Source organism: Pristiophorus japonicus, chromosome 10 (genome assembly GCF_044704955.1).
Source record: "Pristiophorus japonicus isolate sPriJap1 chromosome 10, sPriJap1.hap1, whole genome shotgun sequence".
Lineage (NCBI taxonomy): Eukaryota > Metazoa > Chordata > Chondrichthyes > Pristiophoridae > Pristiophorus > Pristiophorus japonicus.
Window position 1 is genome coordinate 49860769 of NC_091986.1, and position 14771 is coordinate 49875539.

General features: G+C 47.7%; 1 protein-coding gene across 1 annotated transcript in view; it reads left to right on the forward strand.

Annotated features, from left to right (window-relative positions):
- The window catches only part of LOC139274589 (rho guanine nucleotide exchange factor 7-like), a 156426-nt gene that overhangs the window by 109959 nt on the left and 31696 nt on the right, over positions 1–14771 (forward strand). Inside the window, exon 18 of the mRNA XM_070891270.1 lies at positions 1797–1989. Coding sequence (XP_070747371.1) covers positions 1797–1989 — 193 coding nt within the window. The remainder of the gene's footprint in view (positions 1–1796; positions 1990–14771) is intronic.

The window sequence follows — 14771 nt, forward strand, 5'->3', positions numbered from 1 at the left end:
TACTTAATTAATACTGATCTTCAAAGATTATTTGATAACTTTTGCTTATTATGACTAAACCCTGCACAGAGCTATTGGTAGAGAATGAATGCCACTTAAAAAGTGGGAAAGGATTATCCACTTTCCCTGTGTCTGTACATTGGGAGTTTCAGGGGTAATTTGATAGAAGTGCTCAATATTATAAAAGGATGGGACAGACTAGATAGAAATGGTCCGGTTGCAGTCATTGAGGGTCTAGAATCAGGGGAATAGATATAAGATTAAATGTAAGAGGTTTAGGACAGAGGGCTGGGGAAACTTTATTTACACAGATGGTTGTAAGGCTGTGGAGTGTACAACTGGAATTAGTAACTGAAGCAGAGACCATACATTTAAGAATAGGTTTGATAGGTGGTTAAAGGAAAGGGGAATGAAGGGATATGGGAACCAGGCGGGTTCACGAGATTACGAGACTGTTCCTGTGGGGGATAAACACCAACACAGACTGGATGTGCTGAATGGCATGTTTCCGTGTTGTAATTTCGGTTTAATGGCATGATTCTGGCTGTGGAGCTTAGCAATTCCTGATCCTCGGCCCTCCTCACCCTCAGCCTTGCCCATCGCCGCCCTCGCCCCCTGGCCCTTGCCCCCCTTCGGTCCTCGACCAACCCCCCCCACCCCGGGCACTCGCGCCCTTCCAGCCCTCGACCCCCCTAGCCCTTGCCTCCCCTAGCCCTCCCTCCCACCTCACCGCCCTCACCCTCCCTCTCCTCCCTTCCTTGCCCACCTCTTGACTCCAGCACCACTTTGCCACGGCTCCCTTCCCCTCTCCCTTCGGCTGTATTTACTCAGTAAATCTACCCCATACACAGTCAGCCAGCGTGCCCCTGCTTACTCTGTGCAAATCAACCTTGGTCCTGCCCCTTCCCCACAAAGTCAGCACCAATCACTTGAAGTGAAAATATATTTTAAAGCCGAGAGAGAAATGAAACCATTAATCCAAAGCAGCTATGGAGGTTTGATGTTTTGTCCAGGTGCACTGTACCAGGGAGTTTAAGATTGGCTTTTCTTTCTGCATCAATGAACTCTGCTTTATTGCATCGATCGGAACCATTATTGACAGCTCTAATAACACTCGCTTCCTCTCGGCTTCAAGAACCGCGTCCCACAAACACACAGACATCTAATCCCATTTCATCCTTTCCAACGGTTTCAGTACTAAAACCTGGAGCACGACTTCAGTCCATGGTCCGACTGCTCAAAATCAACTTTCTTTTATATCCTCGACTTTTCTATAACTTTGTACTAGCTGTGTATGTACATTGGTGCTGAAATCATGAAGTGTCTAACTTAGTGTGGTAAATGACTGGACTTTGAGTAATGATTTTACTTTGTAAAGGGGTAATCCAGCGTTGCCATGCTCCCAGCAGAACCCTGTCACAGTCGGAGGATGGGTGTCTGCATTGTTGTAGCTGTGCCCTCGAGCTGACCTCCACAAGTGTGGCTTCCTGCTAATGGGGGGAGGGGGAGAGATCACTAAATTGACCTATAATCTATTATTTAATGCTCTTTTAATTTATCAAAACTTTTTTAGTCATTTCATGATCTCAAACTGTGAACAGCTTCTGAAACTAACCCTGCTGAAGAATTTGGATAGTAAACCTTTGTCACAGGCCTAACAAGTTTTTTCTCTCCTTGTCTTCACTCCACCTTTACTTTCATTTCACCTTTGGATTGGTCGCTTCCTTCCTCCATTGTCCTGATCCCTCTCATGCCCTGGCATGCACCCATCACTTTATACAACCCACCCACCTTAGCATGGCAAGGCACTGACTTGATGCATAACCATGTGCTGAGTGATGATGATTTATCGAGCCTGGACTCCTCGGCACGCCGCAGTAGCCTCTCCCGCTTGGAGCCTGCTGATCTGTCTGAAGACTCTGACTATGACAGTATATGGCTGGCCCACAGTTACCGAATGGGGTCAACAACTCGTAAAAGCTGTTGTTCGTATATCTCCCACCAGAACTAAGGAAATCTCCCGTTTGTAAGAATTGCTTGTTGTATTAATTGTTGTTCGGTGATGTTTGCCTGCTATACTGTGTTCTTATGTTAATGTGTCAAAGCAAGGTATTTTTTAGCTTGTACCTAAGGCTTTTCCATTCCCCTTTCTCCGTTCCTTGGGTGATGATTCGAGCAGCGCAGGAGCTCGAATCTCTCGTTGACTGGTCCATGCTGAGTTTGCTGACCTCAGGTGGTAATGCCAGTAGAGGGGGCGGAGCTACAATCGGCCTCAGTGAGGAAAATCAGCCAGCATTCCTGCACCTGATTGGTGCCCAGTGACTCTTCCTGCAGGCGAGGACTGGACTGGACACCATAGTCGAATAGCCTGCCTGCACATGACTAATGGTCAACCAAGGGGGAGGTGCTGGATGGTGACTGGCCCTCCCAGTGACTAGGCTTCAGTGAGGACCGAGTGCCTTGACGATGGGGCGGGGGAGGGGAGCAAACTGACCAGAAGAAAGCGAGTATTTGAGTTCAGAGCCTCAGTAAAACCAGAATTATCGTGTTCAGCAATTGAGATTTTGGCACATGCTAATCTTGCCAAAAATATTGCAAATCCTAAATGGTACTCTTAGCATTCTCTTACACCTGTTTCTTCATCTGTTGCCATTGAATATCGTGCCTTCTGTTGCCCTTGTTGGTTGTAGCTAATGTCTCATCGAAAAATATTTTGCAAGTAATTGTGTGTTATAAGTGGGTAATTCTTGCTGTTTATACTTAAATAACGGGAGATATACGGGCCCATTGTAGGTTGTACTAAATGCACAGTGTCATCAGCTGTTAAAACTTCCATTTCCCCACCCAAGGTTAGACTGAAACCTTCTAGTTGTATAAAAACGGAAACTTGTCAATGTTATAAACAGACCTTCAATAAAATGTTGTACCACGCAAGACTAGGGAAGTTCAGGCTAAATTTTCTGACTTTGCAACTGGGTGCTAGGCTTCACTCGCTGGGAATTAAGGTGCGGAGATCAACGTGAGATTGTTTGTCTGTCAGAATCCCACAGGGGCCCCTTGAGCCCAGTGCTCGAGTTTGTGATGTGAGCTTCAGGTGGATGAGACTCTGCGCTGGGAGCTGCGAGTTTGTGAAATCTCCCCTTGTACAGACAATTTTATGTCTGCTGCAGAATTCCACTCAGTTGTGCTCAGCGAGTATTGCAGTATTTTAATGTTCTGAACATGCCATATACTACACCACAGATGTGTATGCTTCATAGCAAAGGAACACTGATGGCTCCAGCTTCCTAAGGTCACACACAGGTCGATGGGTGGAAATCACGGCGTGATGGTAACACACCTCTGAAATATCTCTCCTGCTATTTAAACAGAGGCTGTTTAATTTAAGTGGGTTAAAAGTGTGGCAAGAGGGATTCGGTACGAGTGGGTTAAGGTTGTCATACAATAACTTACTCTCTGACTTTTAAAACTTTTTAAAACTCCCAAAAGTTCAACCTGCTACAATTCCAGTGACTATGTTGTGAAATGTGATTCAGACAACATGCACCAACCCAGGTCAAATTGTGTCTTGTGTGTAGGGCTGAGGGGGTAAAAGTGAAATGTCCCACTTTCTCACACTTGAGATGTACATCAGTTAATTTCCTTTGTCGCATTAAATACTCTGACATTGTTGAATACTTGAAGTGACACTGCTAATAATCCCACTGTCCAATAAATGTACACAATGCAGCAAAACTGCTTTTTGAATGAACAGAATATGTTTGGATTATTCAGGATCTAAGAATATGTCAGGAGGCTACATCACAACACAGAAAGGATTTCCACGCAGTGAGTGATGAGTGTAGGTAGGACTGTTCTAGAGCTGTGCTGAGACTGCAACCTGAGACAGCGACTGACCCCTAACCTGTGCGTGTGAATTTTGCGCTTCCTGCACGATGCAACTTGCAACATCTGACTTTCTCGGACCTGAAAAAGCAGCTGTTATTTGGACAGTTGAGGTGAAATTGTTCTTTTAACGAACGGCCTGACGTTACCACCTTAGAAGTTGCCCGCTTCAAACTGCACGTTATTGCGATTGTTGCAGTGAGTCCTTGGTTACAGAGGGAGGAAGCATTTGTTTTTTTGTTTGAAAATGAATTTTTTCTTTTGAGGACAATTCGGAGGAAGAAATTGGCCAATTGTGCTTAAAGTTTTTTCTGGCAAACATAACTAACATCTCTGCCTGGGAGGTTTTTAAATCAAAATCTTCCATTATTCCCATTCCCCTACTTTTTTCCCGTTATCCTGCAACTCATTTTGTTCCTTATGAATTGTTCATTTGGGTTGGATACTCTTGTCAATTCAGCATGTAACAAATAAACTAGTTCATATAATTGAGTATTAGTCAGAACATTTCCAACCGAGCGGGCAGGGCAGTGGCCCTGAGTCCATGATCAGATCAGCCATGGTCGTATTAAATGGCGGAGCACGCTCGAGAGGCCATATGGCCTACTCCTGCTCCTATTTCTTATGTTCTTATTCCTGACTATGGTACAGCTCACAAAATTGGCAATTGACACAGCCAGTTTGTGTGTCGGTGTGAATTGGCATCGCCAGTTTGTGTGTCAGTGTGAATTGGCACCGCCAGTTTGTGTGTCAGTGTGAATTGACACCACCAGTTTGTGTGTTGGTGTGAATTGGCACCACTAGTTTGTGTGTCTCAGTGTGAATTGACACCACCAGTTTGTGTGTCTCTGTGAATTGACACCATCAGTTTGTGTGTCTCAGTGTGAATTGACACCGCCAGTTTGTGTGTTGGTGAGAATTGGCACCACCAGTTTGTGTGTCAGTGTGAATTGACACCGCCAGTTTGTGTGTCTCAGTATGAATTGAAACGGCCAGTTTGTGTGTCAGTGTGAATTGACACCGCCAGTTTGTTTGTTGGTGTGAATTGGCACTGCCAGTTTGTGTGTCGGTGTGAATTGACACCACCCGTTTGTGTCTCAGTATGAATTGACACCGCCAGTTTGTGTGTCAGTGTGAATTGACACCGCCAGTTTGTGTGTCAGTGTGAATTGACACCGCCAGTTTGTTTGTTGGTGTAAATTGGCACCGCCAGTTTGTGTGTCGGTGTGAATTGGCACCGCCAGTTTGTGTGTCAGTGTAAATTGGCACCACCAGTTTGTGTGTTGGTGTGAATTGGCACCACCAGTTTGTGTGTCGGTGTGAATTGGCACCGCCAGTTTGTGTGTCAGTGTGAATTTGCACCGCCAGTTTGTGTGTCTCAGTATGAATTGACACCACCAGTTTGTGTGTCAGTGTGAATTGGCACCGCCAGTTTGTGTGTCTCAGTATGAATTGAAACGGCCAGTTTGTGTGTCGGTGTGAATTGACACCACCCGTTTGTGTCTCAGTATGAATTGAAACGGCCAGTTTGTGTGTCAGTGTGAATTGACACCGCCAGTTTGTGTGTCAGTGTGAATTGACACCACCAGTTTGTGTCAGTGTGAATTGGCACCGCCAGTTTGTGTGTCAGTGTGAATTGGCACCGCCAGTTTGTGTGTCAGTGTGAATTGACACCACCAGTTTGTGTCAGTGTGAATTGGCACCGCCAGTTTGTGTGTCAGTGTGAATTGGCACCGCCAGTTTGTGTGTCAGTGTGAATTGGCACCGCCAGTTTGTGTGTCAGTGTGAATTGGCACCGCCAGTTTGTGTGTCCGTGTGAATTGACACCACCAGTTTGTGTGTCAGTGTGAATTGACACCGCCAGTTTGTGTCAGTGTGAATTGGCACCGCCAGTTTGTGTGTCAGTGTGAATTGACACCGCCAGTTTGTGTCAGTGTAAATTGGCACCGCCAGTTTGTGTCAGTGTGAATTGGCACCGCCAGTTTGTGTCAGTGAATTGACACCACCAGTTTGTGTGTCAGTGTGAATTGGCACCGCCAGTTTGTGTCAGTGTGAAGTGACACCACCAGTTTGTGTGTCAGTGTGAATTGACACCGCCAGTTTGTGTCAGTGTGAATTGACACCGCCAGTTTGTGTCAGTGTGAAGTGACACCGCCAGTTTGTGTGTTGGTGTGAATTGGCACCGCCAGTTTGTGTGTCGGTGTGAATTGGCACCGCCAGTTTGTGTGTCGGTGTGAATTGGCACCGCCAGTTTGTGTGTCGGTGTGAATTGGCACCGCCAGTTTGTGTGTTGGTGTGAATTGGCACTGCCAGTTTGTGTGTCAGTGTGAATTGGCACCGCCAGTTTGTGTGTCAGTGTGAATTGGCACCGCCAGTTTGTGTGTCTCAGTATGAATTGAAACGGCCAGTTTGTGTGTCAGTGTGAATTGACACCGCCAGTTTGTTTGTTGGTGTAAATTGGCACCACCAGTTTGTGTGTCAGTGTGAATTGACACCACCAGTTTGTGTCAGTGTGAATTGGCACCGCCAGTTTGTGTGTCAGTGTTAATTGGCACCGCCAGTTTGTGTGTCAGTGTGAATTGACACCGCCAGTTTGTGTGTCAGTGTGTGAATTGACACCACCAGTTTGTGTCAGTGTGAATTGGCACCGCCAGTTTGTGTGTTGGTGTGAATTGACACCACCAGTTTGTGTGTCACTGTGAATTGGCACCGCCAGTTTGTGTCTCAGTATGAATTGACGCCGCCAGTTTGTGTCTCAGTGTGAATTGACACCGCCAGTTAGTTGGTGTGAATTGGCACTGCCAGTTTATGTGTCGGTGTGAATTGACACCACCAGTTTGTTGGTGTGAATTGACACCGCCAGTTTGTGTGTTGGTATGAATTGACACCACCAGTTTGTTGGTGTGAATTGACACCGCCAGTTTGTGTGTTGGTATGAATTGACACCACCAGTTTGTTGGTGTGAATTGACACCACCAGTTTGTGTGTCGGTGTGAATTGACACCACCCGTTTGTTGGTGTGAATTGACACCACCAGTTTGTGTGTTGGTGTGAATTGTCACCGCCAGTTTGTGTGTCAGTGTGAATTGACACCACCAGTTTGTGTGTCGGTGTGAATTGGCACCGCCGGTTTGTGTCTCAGTGTGAATTGACGCCGCCAGTTTGTGTGTCAGTGTGAACTGACACCGCCAGTTTGTGTGTCGGTGTGAATTGACGCCGCCAGTTTGTGTGTCACTTTGAATTGGCACCACCAGTTTGTGTCAGTGTGAATTGGCACCGCCAGTTGTGTGTCAGTGTGAATTTGCACCGCCAGTTTGTGTGTCGGTGTGAATTGGCACCGCCAGTTTGTGTGTCGGTGTGAATTGGCACCGCCAGTTTGTTGGTGTGAATTGACAGCACCAGTTTGTGTGTCGGTGTGAATTGACACCGCCCGTTTGTTGGTGTGAATTGGCACCGCCAGTTTGTGTGTCAGTGTGAATTGGCACCGCCAGTTTGTGTGTTGGTGTGAATTGACACCGCCAGTTTGTGTCTGTGTGAATTGACGCCGCCAGTTTGCGTGTCGGTGTGAATTGACACCACCAGTTTGTGTGTCACTGTGAATTGGCACCGCCAGTTTGCGTCTCAGTATGAATTGGCATCGCCAGTTTGTGTGTTGGTGTGAATTGGCACCACCAGTTTTTGCGTCGGTGTGAATTGACACCACCAGTTTGTGTGTTGGTATGAATTGACACCGCCAGTTTGTGTGTTGGTGTGAATTGTCACCGCCAGTTTGTTGGTTTGAATTGACACCGCCAGTTTGTGTGTCAGTGTGAATTGACAGCACCAGTTTGTGTGTCGGTGTGAATTGGCACCGCCAGTTTGTGTCTCAGTGTGAATTGACGCCGCCAGTTTGTGTGTCAGTGTGAACTGACACCGCCAGTTTGTGTGTCGGTGTGAATTGACGCCGCCAGTTTGTGTGTCAGTGTGAATTGACGCCGCCAGTTTGTGTGTCGGTGTGAATTGACGCCGCCAGTTTGTGTGTCAGTGTGAATTGACACCGCCAGTTTGTTGGTGTGAAGTGGCACCGCCAGTTTGTGTGTCAGTGTGAATTGGCACCGCCAGTTTGTGTGTCAGTGTGAATTGACGCCGCCAGTTTGTGTGTCAGTGTGAATTGACACCACCAGTTTGTGTGTCGGTGTGAATTGACACCACCAGTTTGTGTGTCAGTGTGAATTAGCACCGCCAGTTTGTGTGTCAGTGTGAATTGACACCGCCAGTTTGTGTGTCGGTGTGAATTGACACCGCCAGTTTGTGTGTTGATGTGAATTGACACCACCAGTTTGTGTGTCAGTGTGAATTGGCACCACCAGTTTGTGTGTCGGTGTGAATTGACACCGCCAGTTTGTTGGTGTGAATTGACACCACCAGTTTGTGTGTCGGTGTGAATTGATACCGCCAGTTTGTTGGTGTGAATTGGCACCGCCAGTTTGTGTGTCAGTGTGAATTGGCACCGCCAGTTTGTGTGTTGGTGTGAATTGACACCGCCAGTTTGTGTCTGTGTGAATTGACGCCGCCAGTTTGTGTGTCGGTGTGAATTGACACCACCAGTTTGTGTGTCACTGTGAATTGGCACCGCCAGTTTGTGTCTCAGTATGAATTGACGCCGCCAGTTTGTGTCTCAGTGTGAATTGACACCGCCAGTTAGTTGGTGTGAATTGGCACTGCCAGTTTATGTGTCGGTGTGAATTGACACCACCAGTTTGTTGGTGTGAATTGACACCGCCAGTTTGTGTGTTGGTATGAATTGACACCACCAGTTTGTTGGTGTGAATTGACACCGCCAGTTTGTGTGTTGGTATGAATTGACACCACCAGTTTGTTGGTGTGAATTGACACCACCAGTTTGTGTGTCGGTGTGAATTGACACCACCCGTTTGTTGGTGTGAATTGACACCACCAGTTTGTGTGTTGGTGTGAATTGTCACCGCCAGTTTGTGTGTCAGTGTGAATTGACACCACCAGTTTGTGTGTCGGTGTGAATTGACGCCGCCAGTTTGTGTGTCAGTGTGAACTGACACCGCCAGTTTGTGTGTCGGTGTGAATTGACGCCGCCAGTTTGTGTGTCAGTGTGAATTGACGCCGCCAGTTTGTGTGTCAGTGTGAATTGACACCGCCAGTTTGTGTGTCAGTGTGAACTGGCATCGCCAGTTTGTGTGTCAGTGTGAATTGACACCGCCAGTTTGTGTGTCGGTGTGAATTGACACCGCCAGTTTGTGTGTCGGTGTGAATTGACGCCGCCAGTTTGTGTGTCACTTTGACTTGGCACCGCCAGTTTGTGTGTCACTTTGAATTGGCACCACCAGTTTGTGTCAGTGTGAATTGGCACCGCCAGTTTGTGTGTCAGTGTGAATTTGCACCGCCAGTTTGTGTGTCGGTGTGAATTGGCACCGCCAGTTTGTGTGTCGGTGTGAATTGGCACCGCCAGTTTGTTGGTGTGAATTGACAGCACCAGTTTGTGTGTCGGTGTGAATTGACACCGCCCGTTTGTTGGTGTGAATTGACACCGCCAGTTTGTTGGTGTGAAGTGGCACCGCCAGTTTGTGTGTCGGTGTGAATTGACACCGCCAGTTTGTGTGTCGGTGTGAATTGACACCACCAGTTTGTGTGTCGGTGTGAATTGACACCGCCAGTTTGTTGGTGTGAAGTGGCACCGCCAGTTTGTGTGTCAGTGTGAATTGACACCGCCAGTTTGTGTGTTGGTATGAATTGACACCACCAGTTTGTTGGTGTGAATTGACACCGCCAGTTTGTCGGTGTGACTTGACACCACCAGTTTGTGTGTCGGTGAAAATTGACACCACCAGTTTGTGTGTCAATGTGAATTGACACCACCAGTTTGTGTGTCGGTGTGAATTGACACCACCAGTTTGTTGGTGTGAATTGACACCACCAGTTTGTGTGTTGGTGTGAATTGACACCACCAGTTTGTTGGTGTGAATTGACACCGCCAGTTTGTGTGTCGGTGTCAATTGGCATCGCCAGTTTGTGTGTCAGTGTGAATTGACACCGCCAGTTTGTGTGTCGGTGTGAATTGACACCACCAGTTTGTGTGTCAGTGTGAATTGGCACCGCCAGTTTGTGTGTCAGTGTGAATTGACACCACCAGTTTGTGTGTCAGTGTGAATTGTCACCACCAGTTTGTGTGTCAGTGTGAATTGTCACCACCAGTTTGTGCGTCAGTGTGAATTGGCATCGCCAGTTTGTGTGTCAGTGTGAATTGACATCGCCAGTTTGTGCGTCAGTGTGAATTGGCATCGCCAGTTTGTGTGTCAGTGTGAATTGACACCGCCAGTTTGTGTGTCAGTGTGAATTGACGCCGCCAGTTTGTGTGTCAGTGTGAATTGACACCACCAGTTTGTGTGTCGGTGTGAATTGACACCACCAGTTTGTGTGTCAGTGTGAATTAGCACCGCCAGTTTGTGTGTCAGTGTGAATTGACACCGCCAGTTTGTGTGTCGGTGTGAATTGACACCGCCAGTTTGTGTGTTGATGTGAATTGACACCACCAGTTTGTGTGTCAGTGTGAATTGGCACCACCAGTTTGTGTGTCAGTGTGAATTGACACCGCCAGTTTGTGTGTCGGTGTGAATTGACACCGCCAGTTTGTTGGTGTGAATTGACACCGCCAGTTTGTGTGTCAGTGTGAATTGGCACCGCCAGTTTGTGTGTCGGTGTGAATTGACACCGCCAGTTTGTTGGTGTGAATTGGCACCGCCAGTTTGTGTGTCAGTGTGAATTGGCACCGCCAGTTTGTGTGTCGGTGTGAATTGACACCGCCAGTTTGTTGGTGTGAATTGACAGCACCAGTTTGTGTGTCGGTGTGAATTGACACCGCCCGTTTGTTGGTGTGAATTGACACCACCAGTTTGTGTGTCGGTGTGAATTGACACCGCCAGTTTGTTGGTGTGAATTGACAGCACCAGTTTGTGTGTCGGTGTGAATTGACACCGCCCGTTTGTTGGTGTGAATTGACACCACCAGTTTGTGTGTCGGTGTGAATTGGCACCGCCAGTTTGTGTGTCAGTGTGAATTGGCACCGCCAGTTTGTGTGTTGGTGTGAATTGACACCGCCAGTTTGTGTCTGTGTGAATTGACGCCGCCAGTTTGCGTGTCGGTGTGAATTGACACCACCAGTTTGTGTGTCACTGTGAATTGGCACCGCCAGTTTGTGTCTCAGTGTGAATTGACGCCGCCAGTTTGTGTCTCAGTGTGAATTGACACCACCAGTTTGTGTGTCACTGTGAATTGTCACCGCCAGTTTGTTTCTCAGTATGAATTGACGCCGCCAGTTTGTGTGTTGGTGTGAATTGGCACCACCAGTTTTTGCGTCACTTTGAAATGGCACCACCAGTTTGTGTGTCGGTGTGAATTGGCACCGCCAGTTTGTGTGACAGTGTGAATTGACACCGCCAGTTTGTTGGTGTGAATTGACACCATCAGTTTGTGTGTCGACGTGAATTGACACCACCAGTTTCGTTGGTGTGAATTGACACCTCCAGTTTGTGTGTTGGTGTGAATTGGCACCGCCAGTTTGTGTCAGTGTGAATTGGCACCGCCAGTTTGTGTGTCACTTTGAATTGGCACCACCAGTTTGTGTGTCACTTTGAATTGGCACCGCCAGTTTGTGTCAGTGTGAATTGGCACCGCCAGTTTGTGTGTCACTTTGAATTGGCACCGCCAGTTTGTGTGTCAGTGTGAATTGGCACCGCCAGTTTGTGTATCAGTGTGAATTGGCACCACCAGTATGTGTGTCGGTGTGAATTGACACCACCAGTTTGTGTGTTGGTGTGAATTGACACCACCAGTTTGTGTGTCAGTGAGAATTGTCACCACCAGTTTGTGTGTCGGTGTGAATTGGCATCGCCAGTTTGTGTGTCAGTGTGAATTGACACCACCAGTTTGTGTGTCAGTGTGAATTGGCACCGCCAGTTTGTGTGTTGGTGTGAATTGACACCACCAGTTTGTGTGTCAGTGAGAATTGTCACCACCAGTTTGTGTGTCGGTGTGAATTGACACCGCCAGTTTGTGTGTCAGTGTGAATTGACGCCGCCAGTTTGTGTGTCAGTGTGAATTGACACCACCAGTTTGTGTGTCGGTGTGAATTGACACCGCCAGTTTGTGTGTTGATGTGAATTGACACCACCAGTTTGTGTGTCAGTGTGAATTGGCACCACCAGTTTGTGTGTCAGTGTGAATTGACACCGCCAGTTTGTGTGTCGGTGTGAATTGACACCGCCAGTTTGTTGGTGTGAATTGACACCACCAGTTTGTGTGTCGGTGTGAATTGACACCGCCAGTTTGTTGGTGTGAATTGGCACCGCCAGTTTGTGTGTCGGTGTGAATTGACACCGCCCGTTTGTTGGTGTGAATTGACACCACCAGTTTGTGTGTCAGTGTGAATTGACACCACCAGTTTGTGTGTCGGTGTGAATTGACACCACCAGTTTGTGTGTCAGTGTGAATTAGCACCGCCAGTTTGTGTGTCAGTGTGAATTGACACCGCCAGTTTGTGTGTCGGTGTGAATTGACACCGCCAGTTTGTGTGTTGATGTGAATTGACACCACCAGTTTGTGTGTCAGTGTGAATTGGCACCACCAGTTTGTGTGTCACTGTGAATTGTCACCGCCAGTTTGTTTCTCAGTATGAATTGACGCCGCCAGTTTGTGTGTTGGTGTGAATTGGCACCACCAGTTTTTGCGTCACTTTGAAATGGCACCACCAGTTTGTGTGTCGGTGTGAATTTGCACCGCCAGTTTGTGTGACAGTGTGAATTGACACCGCCAGTTTGTTGGTGTGAATTGACACCATCAGTTTGTGTGTCGACGTGAATTGACACCACCAGTTTCGTTGGTGTGAATTGACACCTCCAGTTTGTGTGTTGGTGTGAATTGGCACCGCCAGTTTGTGTCAGTGTGAATTGGCACCGCCAGTTTGTGTGTCACTTTGAATTGGCACCACCAGTTTGTGTGTCACTTTGAATTGGCACCGCCAGTTTGTGTCAGTGTGAATTGGCACCGCCAGTTTGTGTGTCACTTTGAATTGGCACCGCCAGTTTGTGTGTCAGTGTGAATTGGCACCGCCAGTTTGTGTATCAGTGTGAATTGGCACCACCAGTATGTGTGTCGGTGTGAATTGACACCACCAGTTTGTGTGTTGGTGTGAATTGACACCACCAGTTTGTGTGTCAGTGAGAATTGTCACCACCAGTTTGTGTGTCGGTGTGAATTGACGCCGCCAGTTTGTGTGTCAGTGTGAATTGACGCCGCCAGTTTGTGTGTCAGTGTGAATTGACACCACCAGTTTGTGTGTCGGTGTGAATTGACACCACCAGTTTGTGTGTCAGTGTGAATTAGCACCGCCAGTTTGTGTGTCAGTGTGAATTGACACCGCCAGTTTGTGTGTCGGTGTGAATTGACACCGCCAGTTTGTGTGTCGGTGTGAATTGACACCACCAGTTTGTGTGTCAGTGTGAATTGGCACCACCAGTTTGTGTGTCAGTGTGAATTGACACCGCCAGTTTGTGTGTCGGTGTGAATTGACACCGCCAGTTTGTTGGTGTGAATTGACACCACCAGTTTGTGTGTCGGTGTGAATTGACACCGCCAGTTTGTTGGTGTGAATTGGCACCGCCAGTTTGTGTGTCAGTGTGAATTGGCACCGCCAGTTTGTGTGTCGGTGTGAATTGACACCGCCAGTTTGTTGGTGTGAATTGACAGCACCAGTTTGTGTGTCGGTGTGAATTGACACCGCCCGTTTGTTGGTGTGAATTGACACCACCAGTTTGTGTGTCGGTGTGAATTGGCACCGCCAGTTTGTGTGTCAGTGTGAATTGGCACCGCCAGTTTGTGTGTTGGTGTGAATTGACACCGCCAGTTTGTGTCTGTGTGAATTGGCACCGCCAGTTAGTGTCTCAGTGTGAATTGACGCCGCCAGTTTGTGTCTCAGTGTGAATTGACACCACCAGTTTGTGTGTCACTGTGAATTGTCACCGCCAGTTTGTTTCTCAGTATGAATTGACGCCGCCAGTTTGTGTGTTGGTGTGAATTGGCACCACCAGTTTTTGCGTCACTTTGAAATGGCACCACCAGTTTGTGTGTCGGTGTGAATTGGCACCGCCAGTTTGTGTGACAGTGTGAATTGACACCGCCAGTTTGTTGGTGTGAATTGACACCATCAGTTTGTGTGTCGACGTGAATTGACACCACCAGTTTCGTTGGTGTGAAATAACACCTCCAGTTTGTGTGTTGGTGTGAATTGGCACCGCCAGTTTGTGTCAGTGTGAATTGGCACCGCCAGTTTGTGTGTCACTTTGAATTGGCACCACCAGTTTGTGTGTCACTTTGAATTGGCACCGCCAGTTTGTGTCAGTGTGAATTGGCACCGCCAGTTTGTGTGTCACTTTGAATTGGCACCGCCAGTTTGTGTGTCAGTGTGAATTGGCACCGCCAGTTTGTGTATCAGTGTGAATTGGCACCACCAGTATGTGTGTTGGTATGAATTGACACCGCCAGTTTGTGTGTTGGTGTGAATTGACACCGCCAGTTTGTTGGTTTGAATTGACACCACCAGTTTGTGTGTTGGTGTGAATTGTCACCGCCAGTTTGTGTGTCAGTGTGAATTGACACCACCAGTTTGTGTGTCGGTGTGAATTGGCACCGCCAGTTTGTGTCTCAGTGTGAATTGACGCCGCCAGTTTGTGTGTCAGTGTGAACTGACACCGCCAGTTTGTGTGTCAGTGTGAACTGACACCGCCAGTTTGTGTGTCAGTGTGAATTGACACCGCCAGTTTGTGTGTCAGTGTGAACTGGCATCGCCAGTTTGTGTGTCAGTGTGAATTGACACCGCC